The sequence below is a fragment of the Haliaeetus leucocephalus genome, unplaced genomic scaffold, assembly GCF_000737465.1.
Source record: "Haliaeetus leucocephalus isolate CR32 unplaced genomic scaffold, Haliaeetus_leucocephalus-4.0 Scaffold687, whole genome shotgun sequence".
NCBI classification, from domain to species: Eukaryota; Metazoa; Chordata; class Aves; order Accipitriformes; family Accipitridae; genus Haliaeetus; species Haliaeetus leucocephalus.
Window position 1 is genome coordinate 3,132,622 of NW_010973123.1, and position 13,483 is coordinate 3,146,104.

At 41.2% G+C, this 13,483-nt stretch overlaps 1 protein-coding gene across 1 annotated transcript in view; it reads right to left on the minus strand.

Moving 5' to 3' along the window:
* Positions 1-13,483, minus strand: part of MCU (mitochondrial calcium uniporter) — a 95,389-nt gene that overhangs the window by 80,769 nt on the left and 1,137 nt on the right. The window contains exon 2 of the mRNA XM_010580003.1: positions 13,377-13,443. Within this exon, the coding sequence (XP_010578305.1) occupies positions 13,377-13,443 (67 nt within the window). The remainder of the gene's footprint in view (positions 1-13,376; positions 13,444-13,483) is intronic.

Below are 13,483 nucleotides of genomic sequence, written 5' to 3' on the forward strand. Positions count from 1 at the left end.
GTGCTTCTTCAGACTCTTTTGAAAAAGTGCAACTAATAGACCCACAATAACTTGGTAGTCTTATTCTCATGGCAAGGATGAAGAAAAAAACCCACTTACTGTTAGATAAAAGCCTTAGCACAGGGGAAAAAAAAAAATGTTTATCATTATGAGTACCCTATTAAGCAAGGGGGAAAAAATAACATTGCAGCAACAGCACTAGAAAGACCAAGTAGTGAGGAAGAACAGCATCTTTGCACCAAAGGTACCAGAATATAAATCAGGAATATAAAAGAAGTCACTGAAGTGCTTTGATGTGCCATCAAATTCCTGTACTTATAATAATAATGATAGATGGCAAAATGGAATTGGAACAGATGACAATAGTTCAACTGCATCCTATTCTTCATCTACTTTTTTTTTTCCCCCCATTATTTTTTATTTTCTGCCTGGAACTCTCCTTCCCCTCTAGCTTGGAAAACAACTAGCTTCCCAGTGAGTCAGTGAGATTTATTTATACGCATCAGCAAGTTATCAAGTTGACTTTCAATACTGCTCAACTTGAACTTCATTAGCTGATTTTAAAAAGATGAAGTTATTATACTTACAATGTCCTTTCAACATGTCTAATATTTTTCAGTTCTGCAATGAATTATGTAGATATTTTTCATGGTGAGAGCTGGAAGGATTTTTCATTCAGTAATATACAATAAATCAAAATTTCTTTACCAAGAAGTTGGACAGATTTCTAGTGCTTCTCTCATGTTTATGTACTAGCTCTTCATGCATCTCAGTCTACAGTAGAGGTTGAGGGACTCTGCAAAATAGCATTGCAGTAAGAGAGAAGATACAGTAACAACAACAACAAAACATCTTTTCTTCTGTTTTGACTAGTTATATTTCTTCAGCCAACAGACAAGCTAGGGGTAGATCTGTTCATTTGTACAAGCTTCAGGCTGGAAAGCTTGCAGAGACTGCTAATGAGGACAGGAGAAGCCTCACGTAACTCAGTGATTGCCATGACTGACAATTAATATTAAGGTGCAAGCTTCATCTCAGCACAGAGATAAAGCCAGAGCTGAAGAGCTACAGCTGTAAACACAACTCGTAAAATGTGAATTCTAATTGCTTTAAATTAAACAAGTTTCATGTGTATTACTTCCAGTGCTGGTAAGCCAAGCCTGTCACTAGCAGGTAAGTTTAAGTGTCTTCAAGTGAAGCATTTCAGAGAATGCTTTTTCCAAGGCAACTCATTGCCAAAATAACTCATTTAGAAGTGTTTTAAACTACCCCATGCATACAAATGGAGAAAAAGGGAAATACTTTTGAGAACTAAATTAGCCTAACCTAAAACAAAGATTCATGGGATACTAGTTAATATTATAAAAATGAAAGAGCCCTAAACTTGGAAAGTATGACAATAAACTTTTTTTTCTTTTCTTTGTTTTCTTTAGAAAAACCTTGAAGGAGGCAGAGGAACAGAGCTGGAGTGCACTAAAAAAGTTACCAGAAAACAATCAAGGTTTTTTTTGGTGTGTATTCAGTGGAAAGGAGGTAATGGCTTACTTGTTAGCGAAGGCAATTCAGTAATGATAGACTTGAGTATTGATATGCATCCCTAGCGAGACACAGGTTGCCAGTCAGCTTACTCAAATACCTATATAGTAGGGTGTCCATGTACTTTAGGGTGTCTTGCAGCACTACAATAGCGATTCAGCTTTCTTCATGTGCCTGCAAGCCATGTATTTCCACATTCCCAAGACTGTACAAAAGCTTGTAAGTGTTTATGAGTCAGAATCCTGCTTGAAGCATCATCAGCTCTAACTTGTGGCTAGAAAGATCACATCCTGAAGGAGGCAAATAGAGCTCTGTACTGCCGTCAAACCCGTATATTAACTAGTTCGGAAACACCGTGAACATGAAGATACACTTATTAATTGCTCATAGCATGGCAATGCGGATTCCATCTAGTGTAGAAATCCACACAAATGATGTAAATACTACCTTGAAAAGTACCATGGTACTTCGACACTGTAATTCCAAGAACAAACAGCCCTCAATGGTGTACTCTATTATACAAAATATAAGGCTAATCATAGCAATTCAGCTTTATGAGTGTTGCCAAATCTCCTAAATGGAAGTAAAAACATGGATAAAAGTGTTTAGGATGAGTCAATTACACACCTACATCTCTTCGAAGGACAAACTAAGAAATTAATTACATCTGACTGACCACAATGACAATCAATTCCTTTGGAGAAAAAAGTGCTTGTTTTAAATCCTGAAAGCAACACTGTTCTATGCTTATGTGTCCTTGTCTATTCTTCTCCTCTTCACCAAGACTTGAGTAATTCAGGGGACACTCAATTCCTAACCTTGAGGAGTAAGACTGTATCAAACTGGAGTCTGATTAATTTTCAGTCCAAGACAAAAAAAGCCTGAATCTCTCATCTGAGCCACCAAGAACAGTTTTTACTTCCATGCTTGCCCAAGAAGTAGGTCATGAAAACAGCAGCTCCACCAAACTCATTGCCCTAGATCCAAAGCTCTGGGTGCTCCACTCAAACTGAAGCTATGTGTTACCAGCATGTTGGGACAGGAGAGAGAAGGATGTCCTGAAACAGGTATAATGTGTGCATCATTGACTGCAAAAGGGAAAAAGCATGATGCTATAATTACAAGCAGACATTCAGCACAAGAAAAGGAGCTGCTATGTAGAGAAAAACTGAATGGTGTGCAGGAACAGTCAATAGAAACAACCCACCTTTGGAGAAAGATAAAAAACAACATCTGTTCAAAACGCTATTTACAAAACAATTCATTTCACAAGTGCCTGTGTGGTATTAATGCTTTTTGCAAAATCCTTACTTAAAGCATCCTTGCCAACTCAAAATACCATATCTGCATAGTCTCATATCCTGCCCTACTCAATCTAGCTAAATAATGAAGAGGAGTACTTTGTGAAACTGTTTGTTTAAAATTACTCTCTTGAGCATTAAATGCCAAAAGGAAATATGGAAATGGTCACTCCTACACACAAGAGTGACTAGCTGATTCAAAATTGTGATTTATTTTTAATGAGTACGTGTGCAAATCTGAGTCATGTTCTTTTTCTTTGGACAAAATTATTCTTAAGATAAAATTAATCTTGGACACCATCACTCTATTCAACTTTGTGGTCAGAGAAATCCGTGGCTTTTTGGCTTCAAACCAAAGCTCTGTTTTGCAGCATCAGCTTCTTGTTCCTTAGCAATCAGACTCGCATCACCCCGCCAAGCAACTAGGAATGGATATTTCAACATGTGTAGCAGTTTCTCCCCTCGACACCACTTTTCCAGGTGTCAAAAAAAACCCTCTAACAAAAGCACAAAACATGTCTGCAGTGAGACTCTAACTGGAAATGTTTCAAAAGCACTCTCCTTTCAGAGCCTCGCTTCATCTGTCTGGCCAGTAAATTCTGTGGACAATATGGCATTGTAACACGTTTTTGAAGAGCACAAGAAGTTCTAGCAACAACCCTTTTAAATGACAAAAAAAAGCTCTATTAATGAAACAGCTTTTCAGGAAGAAAATTGCTGCCTCAAAGCAGCAAAGTTACCTCCGATTAACCAACCTGGTATTTTGCAGCAGGCAAGCTGCAAGTACACCAGGACGTTCGATCTCATGTGATGCTGCAGCCAAAATGGAGTCTGGATATTCACGTAATACTCCTACTGCCTTCACTTGCCTGGAAATAGGCTCAAGCAACATACCCTCTGCTCCCTCAGTCCTTCCGCGTGATGCACGGCACTGACCGTACCCTGAATGAAGGCCAAACAGCACTCCTCCATAAGTTTTCCAGGCAGTTCATAAAGCACAAGAGTGGCTCATCTGGAACTTGCCACAGGAAGGGAAAATCCTTTAATATATTCTTTTAATTCAAAGGGGAGTATTTGGAGCTTTTTTCATTACTAGCAGTATACATTGCTCGTAATACAACTCTTCTTTCTTATAAAAGTGACTAGATTTGGTTCTCTTGAATCCCTTACACCCAAGTCCAAGTGAAGAATCCTGCTCTCCTCTTAAACATCCTCAAACTTGGAGGAAACCATACAGCACTGTGCTAGTGTAATTTTCAAATCTCCTAAATATTTAGGCGATGGAATTTCTGTTATCACTACCTTAGAAACAAGTCCCTTGATAACAGGAATAGCCAAGCAGCAGTGTCCCTTGGGAGCTCTTTATGCAGCAGATGTTGTTATGCATCACAAACATGCCGTGCTCTGTTATCCAATGAAATGTTCAACTACCCCTTTCCCCTCCGCAGGAAGCCAAGAGGATTTCCCAAGTCACATGATAAATTAGAGCACTTTCATTCCAAAAAAGGAACCACATTCCCCCCCCCGCCCCGCCCCGGGAAATCTCTGTACTTTTTCAGTTCACTGTTATTTCAGGGAGAAATTACTTTGTCTGCCAGCCTTCCTTCCCATCTATCCCACACGCAAGAATCTCTGTGATGTTTCAGACAGGTTCCCAATTAATTTAAATGACTTTAAAAAGGTTACTGCTGCATTGCATATTGACTGTGTCTCAGTTTTGTCTAGAACCAGAAAACATGAATGGGACATGGTATATCAATTAGTTCTCAGTGTTAAGCATTACATACCTAATAATATAGTAATCATACAGGAAAGGTTCTATACAAAAACCATCATCCAGTCCCCAGCTATTGCTTTCTAACACACAACTTGAAAAATTCCTGTGTCATTCTTGGGCTATCTTGGATAGCCCACTTTCTCTTAAAAATCTTCATTTGTCAGAGTAGTATTTAAAATTGTCACTTTTGGAGGTACTTTGGCCAGGCAGAAAACTCACTCACTTAAGTCCAAACATCTAAGAAAAATGACATGGGTAAACTATGAGGATGTATTGTAAAAAATTGGTTTAAGTAGAGAGAATAACTCTATTTCCTCTTACAGTACTCTGTCACAACCAGTGTCTTTAATTGAGACATACCTTAGAATCCACTATTCCGATTAAATTTCACAACCTGCATTCTGGCTGATGAATATCCATTTGCTATTCATTCTACAGATTTCAGCTGCAAATCAGAAAGAACGCAGCATCATTAGAAGTAATTTTTGGCAGAAGAAAACAAGGGCTTAAGACAGTTATCACCATGCCTTAACAAGGGGGTCTACAATACATAAGTCAAATGACAGGTAGGCGTACAGATGAAGGAAACCACGTAGAAGCGAACAGCAACTGACAAGGAATAGAGTCACGGTTCAGCAGACACCGCCAATTCACGTTTCAGCTGACAGTGAGCAAGCCCATATGTCAGGAGAGTACCTCCTGCTCATCGGAAGCTATACCTTGTACAAATCATTGACAAAGCCATGAATTTACAAGGACCGTATGTCAGGTTCTAACTGAACGGTTCTTAAAGCTGCTCTTCCAGCCATTTCCAAAACACACAAGTCTCAAATGTAGAAACATGCCATATCCATTACTACATTTAGGTAACACATTCTTCCTTAGCAGCTCCAAGGTACGGTAATAATTGACATGAGCTCCTCTGAATAAACTCACTGTGCAGCTTAAGGAAACATGACATTCTTCGTAACAAAATAAAACAAGGAAAGCTTTGCCTAGCTTGGTGCTTTTCAAGGTAATATGGTGATGCAGAACAGGGAAAACATGGAGTAACTTCAGACTCTTTTCCAGCAACTGACCTAGAAAATTGGAGGATGAGCTGGGAACTCCCCTCACAATCTGGAAGGAAAGGATAACGTTTGCCAGCCACTGACCCTACGATCACATCATACATGAACCACTCAGTGAGCTTCCCCACCTGAAATTGCATGCACATTGATCCAAGAAATCCAGTTATTTTGCATTCCTCCTTCCAACTCATCAACTAAGACAAATCCAGCAGCAAAGGTGTCCTCACCTAACTCCACGCTCAGGTGCTCTGCAGTGAGCAGCTCTGTGCGGTACCCATCTGACAGAGTGCTCCGGTGTCCCCAGCTCCGGCAGACATACTGAGGAATAGATGCTGCTCCGAGGTACATTGCAAAGCCAATGCTTACCACTTTTGCCTGGCAACCATTCTCCCCCACCCCATTTCTACAACCTCACACCACTTTAGTCTATGCAAACTTTGGATAACAGAAGGCGCAGCAAGCTACATATATGTCTTGGGACCTGAGTGATGAAAGCAATCAAAATTGTTACCATAGCATTATTCCAAAATCCTCTCAAAACAGCAATACTTTCCACAAAGCTTTTCTTAAACCCTGTAAAACTTCTCAGGCTATGACCTCAGAGTGAATTATTTTATTCCCAGCAGGCTGCAGGAGAGAACACAAGACTGACAATCACCCAGAGGGGTTTTTTTTATGGTGGTTGCCCCCTGGTAGAGTCTTCCTAAGTTATATACCCAGGTGAAATTCAATTTTTAATTATTCCAATAAACATTTTCAGAGATTTGAGAGTTTCCTTGTTGCATAGCAGTCCTTTCCTCCTGGGGAAGGCAACAGAAGCAAATCGCTGAAGCAAGCTTGTTTGCCGCGTTTCTTCCCTCTCCTGCTTATGCAAGTTGTTCTACATTTCCTAATTCCTTAAGAGCTGCCAAGAATGCAGAAAAAGATAGCGGACATGCCTCGTATTTTACATGAGACATAAGCAATACCCCATAGGCTTGCCCTACTGGAAAATAATTCCACATCGCATTCAAGTGCTGCATATTTTCATCTTCATTAAAATGACATCTCATTTTGATGACCAATTGAGACCTTAATAACAGGAAGAAAACCCTTTGCCAAAGCTTTAATAGAAAAGGGACAAGTCATTTTCTTTTCATCATTAAATACTCAAGGACAAAACAGTCCTTAAAGCCAGATCGCTCTAGTTCGCCCTCAATAAGCAAGTACCGAAATATGATGAAAACCACATCAGCAGTATCACAGGTGGTCTCTCACCCAGAGAGCACTTCAGAGATTAGAAGTATTTCTCCATGGCGAGCAGAGAGCACACAGTTTCATCTAGCAAAATTTGTCAAGGACAGTTCTTCATCCCACACAGGGCTATCAGAGGCCATGGGAGCAGAGAGCAGCAGTTGAGATTTCAGGAAAAGTGACCACCAGCTGACACTGCAATAAATAAATAAGGAAATTAAAAAAAAAACACCAACAAAACAAAACAAAAAAACCCCAAAATCCAACAAAATTAAAGCCACACAAAATCTAAAACCATTTCTACATTTCCATGGACCTACAAATAGGACAATAATTTAAATTACAGATTTGTGTCATCTCAATGCTATCTTATAGAACGGCAAACAAGTGACTCATCACACAGATCTGAAATGAAGTCATAAAAGTTATGTTTTACCCTCATGACTGGATAGGACCTAATCTCACAGAAAGTTTCATCTTTAAGATTAGTATAAAAACAGCTTTAGCAAATAAAGAACAACAACAAATTTTTTTTTTTTATTCTCTTTATCAGTCTTGACTCTGGTAAGGAGAGCTATACCTATCCTGTCTAAGCACAGATGAGAAACGCTCCCTGTATTGGAAAAGAGCTGTCCTGAAATGTTTATATTAATGACTGGATCAACCTTAGCATGACTGTAACTTCCTTTCCCATCACAGACCCTACATACAAAGTCTTGATTATTGCCACAGGCTGAGTTATAAATAAAAAAAAAAAAGTAGTATCATCAAATAATCATTAAAAAAAAACGCAAACAAACAAAAAACCCACCCCACCCCAACATCTACTCCTTTCCATATAGTGCTCCCCTTTCACGAAAAGAGAGGCCCGGAAGGGTGTTCTCTGCACACTACCAAGTAAAGCTTTTTTCCTATTCAGTGAATGAACAGGCACATCAAAAGCTACAAAATGCCTTTTTTTTTTTTTTTAATTCAGCCTCCCTTCAAAACCTCTTTTGCTTTGTAAGAATGAGTACGATCAAAAGAATGTTTTAGCCACTTTCATACATCAAAAAATACTCACTGGTCATCCCCCTCTAAGTTTTTGTTCGTGCAAAAAAAAACCCAACACAATCTAACAAAAAAAAAGCTAAAAAGCACAAATTTTTCAAATTAGTACTAGTATTCCACTGCCCTATAATTAGTTAAGGGCAGATTTCCTCCTCTCATTTGAAGCAAAACATTGAAAAAGTTCTCTTTCCTCCTGAACCTTTCAAAATAGCATTGAGCCATAGCCTTCCTTGTGACAGTAAATCCGGTATGAGGCAACAGACCTTGCTTCGCCTTGCATTTTAATCAATTTAGCCAGCACTGGAGTGGGCAAGTAGCAATAACCGCTACAAGAAATCGTTATGGTTTTGCCACCCTTTGCCAGGGCGAGGCAAGCAAGGAGTCAGCAGGACAGCAAGTGTGTGCACATGGGAAGGAGGTGAGGGGAAGAAGCAGGAGAAAAAGGAGGTTTGGTGAAGAGACCCATCTTTATGGTTAAATCAACTCTTCTAGGGCTCCATCAACATTATAAATGTTCTGCTGGGTTGGTATTTACTTATGCTGCAGTTCAAGCCACACCTCATCTTGACTTCAAAAGTGACACCAGATGCATTTCTTCCCAGCGTGCAGCATGCATGTCGCTGCTCCTACGCATCTCCCAGCGTGGGAAACATTAGAGGTCAGGGTAGGCAACAAGCGCAGCCAAAGATCTGGTGAGAAGGACCGTTTTATGCCCCTTCAAACCACTGGACAGCCACCAGTTCTTCAGCTTTTTAATCATTTATTTGAAAATTACAATCAGCAGTATGCAAGGTCAGGAAAAGAGAAGTTCAGTTAATTAAAGCAGTCCGCCAGTTTCCATCCTCAGCAAAAATACAGACACCATACCAAAATATTCTTCCAAGTCTCACCATCCTTACAGCCAGTCATTGCTGCTACCTGAGTTTTGTGAGCCCCCAAGCTTCACCTGTTAAATAAATTTGTTTCAAGAGATGTGCAACAGTAGGGCAATAAACCATCGCTTGTGACAGCAAGGGCTTGAAGTGGTTACTGGGGCCCACCAGGGAAATTACTACCACACTACTGAGCAACAGCTTCTCTGGAAGTTGATGCTGCAACAGTTTCAACCATAGCATAGAAAAAAAAACAAAAAACACCAAGTACACCTTGTATCTGTGCCAAATAAAGGACAGCTTCAGCACAAAGTCCACTGCATCCTCCTCCTGAGGTTTCTCACATCCCAGGACACCTTTCCTCAGCTCAGAGTCCTCTTGTCTTTGCGGGATAGATTCTCTACTGCATCCTCAATACAGGGCTACTTACACCAAAATCCTACCCGGCTGAGAGGACCGATTGACACAGGTAATCCTGGTCCTCATCTGGAGCAGAGATAAAAACCTGCAGGTTGTCTGATACCTACTTGACATTTGGCTGCAGTTCAGTTAGGTGCAGTTTTTCCTTCTTAGGCTTAGAAGTTGTCACTAGGAGTCATTACTCCTGATCTACCCAGAATTGCCAGGATTAACTGCCATAGGGATGCCACTTACAGCCGAACCCTTGATTTTCTACAGGTATTTTTTCCAGATCTGAACCAGCTGATTATATTCCAATCCAACACAACTCAACCACCAGCTACGTGCACTAAGAAACACAATAACAAGAGACTCTAATCTTTGTAGGAAGAAAGCAATAAAGATTAAGCATTCAACATGCAAAAACGAAGCATTTTATTTAAGTCCTTTATCTACCACCAGATATTTGAAAAACGTTCATAGCTTACTTCTTTGTGAACCTTTTTCACAAAGGACTGCTTCCCAGTCCCACCGCATCTCAGCGGTGCAGAGCTCTCGCCTTTGGCGGCTTACCCACAGCACCCAGAACAACTAGGAGTCAAAGAAGAGGCTTCCCTTGCTTCATAAGGAAGTTTCCTCCAAGGAACATCCACTTTAATTCTCTCTCCACACTCCTCTGATGGCAAGCTGTCCAACAGGAAAATAGCAGCAATTTCTGTATTAAGAACTAAAAATTACTGCAGGACAAAGGCCTTAATTAATAGGTAGCATCGTGATTTATGGCTGGTGTGCTTCCCACCAGTGGATATCCTAGCAAACACTGCTAGACTGAGAAGTGCCACCTAATTGCCCACCAGGGGCTCCATCCCCATCCCACTCCTGTTGCTTAAGAAGTCACTGCATGGGGTTGTACATTCGTACCCCCACAGCACACCTTGTAACAGTCCCTGCCAACCAGCACCAGCCACTTCTACTGCTCCTCCATCCTTTGCCACTTCTTGCATGTAGCTGGTGTATCAAGAAACCACATACAATGCTTTTATTCCACTCCATCTTGCTTGCTGATACCAACTTTTGCCATTTCTGGTCTTCCCACCAGCAGAGGTTACCTTGACCCAATTAACTAAACTGCCGCTCTCATCTCCCGTCTTCACGTGTGACCTCCCAGCAACGCATCAGATCTCCACAGTTCCCTCCCAACGAGGGAGCACATACAGCATCCATTTAAAACAAACACCAATACTACTGATGTTTCCCTCTACGAACTATTCAGCCATACTCATCTCCAGAGCTGTAGCCATCCACTCATTCTCCCTGACATTACAACACCCCCCCCCCCCCCAGCGTACTTCAGCAGTTTCTCCACCGCAAACGTGCTTGCTAACTCTCTCCCCTCTCCTCCTCTACAAGGCTTCTTCCACTCTCACATACGTGTAACAGACTGGGAGAGTGGAAAGAGATGCAACCCCTGATATTTCTGCTATAAACCCATTTATTCAGCTCTGTCATATTCTTCCAACAGTACGGACTCTTCAGCCCCACTTTCTACATGGTTATGCCAACTCTCTCTCCTTACCCTGCACAGTCATCCTGTGAGGCACAACATCATCACTTTCAGAGGGGAAATTCACAAATATCAGTAAACACTTCCTCCTGCCTGCTTCTTCCTATTCTAAAATCAATAAGTGAATTTCTCATTCAAATTTTCTGCATACTCGTCCCAAGATCTCTCACACCCTGTGATAGTGTTCAGCTAGGACACAACATGAAGACTCATTGTCTCCTCCATAACCCCACATCTACACGCTGAGCCCACCGACCTTTCCCAACTCTCTCACCTTTCAAAACTCTTAAGCAAGCTATGAATGCTTCATTCGAGCCCTATGTCTCCCAGTATTATTGTATTCCCATCCAACCCCTCATAAACCAAGTCTTTACTCAAAAGTTCAGACCTCCTTGCCCTCTCTGCTGTTTGACATTATTACAGTGTCATTCTTCACACTTTACCCATCTGGATGGGGGTTTTTTGTTTGTTTTAAAGTACTGTTCTCTCACAGTAGTCTGGTCAATTGGTCCAGCCTCTTCCAGCATATTTTATATCTCTTTTGAAAGAACTCATCCATAAGACCATTTAACAGTTCCACCCTATTTCAAGAAAGCCCATTTAATTTATCACCTCTGCTAAAAACCAGTCATCCTGAGAAGTGACCAAGTAGAATTTATTGTACTAAAAACAATACCGCACAGACATACCTCATATATTCACTTTATTAATTACATCTATGTTACACAAACTCTTCCTACCTATTTTCTAATATAATCTATAGACTCAGGAAGCTTATACAGTCTGGTTCCATCAGAGAGCAGGATCAATTCTTCATCAGTCATAACTGATTGATGCAAGTCAAACCTGTCCTAACCACTTCCAATAATGAAGATTGAACAGCTTTCCCAGGAAATAATTCAGCATTTCACTACACTTAGTGTCAGTAAAAAGATTCCCAGCACCTAACCAAATCCCTCTTCTCACACTGTAAGCCCATTAGTTCTTCTCCTACCCAACACAAATTTTCAGTTTCCTCTTTGTAGCAACCTCCTTTCATTTTTCTCTTTATTATGAAGAGCTCCAGTTCCTGTAATTTCTCCTTGGAGATAATTTATTCTAGGATTCAGCAGCTCTCCAGTCTCTACTCTCTCCCAGTGGTCCACATAGTTTCTCAAGTGCAGCGTGATGGAAAGGATAACTCGTCTTTTCTGTGAGGAAATAAATAGGCACATTACAGATGCTGTCCAAAGGAACAGTTAGGATACTGGGTCCCGACCTGCTCACAGCAAGCTTTCACTTGATCACTAGGTTCACAGGGACACTTCACCATTCAACACCTACTGAACTGACTTGTGTACAACCTCCCTATTTGAAAAGAAGAAAACCCCCAAAAGTAATCACTGCAACACCACAAGTGGCCAACAGCCGAGCTGCCAAAAATCAAACAGCATAACCCAACCGGTACTAAAGCCAGAAGAGCTTTCTAATCATCGGTCCACGGGACAGAATCAAAATCTTGCTCCTTCCCCAAGCACCTGAAGGAGCTGACTTTGACAGTACAATTTTAGCAGGCTCCTGTGCATGCCAGCACTTCAGCAATGTCCGCTCAGCTAGGGCCACACCAGCAGCAAAGTATCCCAGACGAACAGAAGGATTTGGGATATTTTTTTAATGGTTGTTTTTAATCTTCTTGCATGTTTACTGCTACACTCAGCCCGATCAGCTGAATCGGGCATGAATCTGCATCTCTGTTTAATTAAACACAAAGGTCAACTTAAATTTAGATAAATAATTTATTATTTTCTGGGCCAGAGTGCTAAAAGAGACAACTTAAATGATAATTATGAAAACTGAAAAGGCTGTCCCACACCTGACCAAAACCCAGGGTACCGGTGGCCTCACTTGTCAGGTTGGTATTTACAAAGTCAGAAGTCAATGCTGCAGAAAGTCACACTTCACACATGTGAACGACCGCACTGCAAATATGGGACTGATGCAATTGAGACACTCGATACCAACAGAACCTCTGGCATCCCATCGCTGTGAAAACATACCGACACCGTTAGAGGAACTATAGGCACCCTGAAGATACAAGGCACAAATGCTTAGCTGCTTTTTAAACAGTACCCTAGGGACCCAGCGTTACATCTGCTATTCCAATGGAGCGCAGAGCCCCGCTCCATCACCCGATTAATACATGATTTCAGTGGCTTTACGTAGTTTCGCGATTAGTTGCTTCAGCAAAACAACAAGTGAGCGACAGGTGCACACCTCCAACGGCAGCTTTTTTTATAGGCAGCAATAAAACAGATTGTGGCAAAAGCTAGAAGAATATCCCACAGTTACATACTGTTCCCTTAGTTTAAAAAGAAAAAAACTCCCGGTATTTTTAGCAAATCTCTCGAGCTCCACGACGCAACCTGCTGCCTTTACAGTTTTTTTCCACCCTAAGACACATAGTAAGCAACGCATGTGCTGCGAGTCTTCTCTTTTTTGGCGAAGCCATTAAGCACGCTGCTTCTGCAGGGGAAGCAAACAAAAACTGGCGCTTTTTTGTTTTGGTTCCCCCCCCCCCCCCCAAGCCGCACCAACCTGGATGACACCGCCTCGGAGAGAATTTGGGGAGCCCCCCCCCAAGAGCGCCTCTCCCCTGGCTGACCTTGGAGGAGGGGAGGGGGAGCAACCAAAAAAAAAAAAAA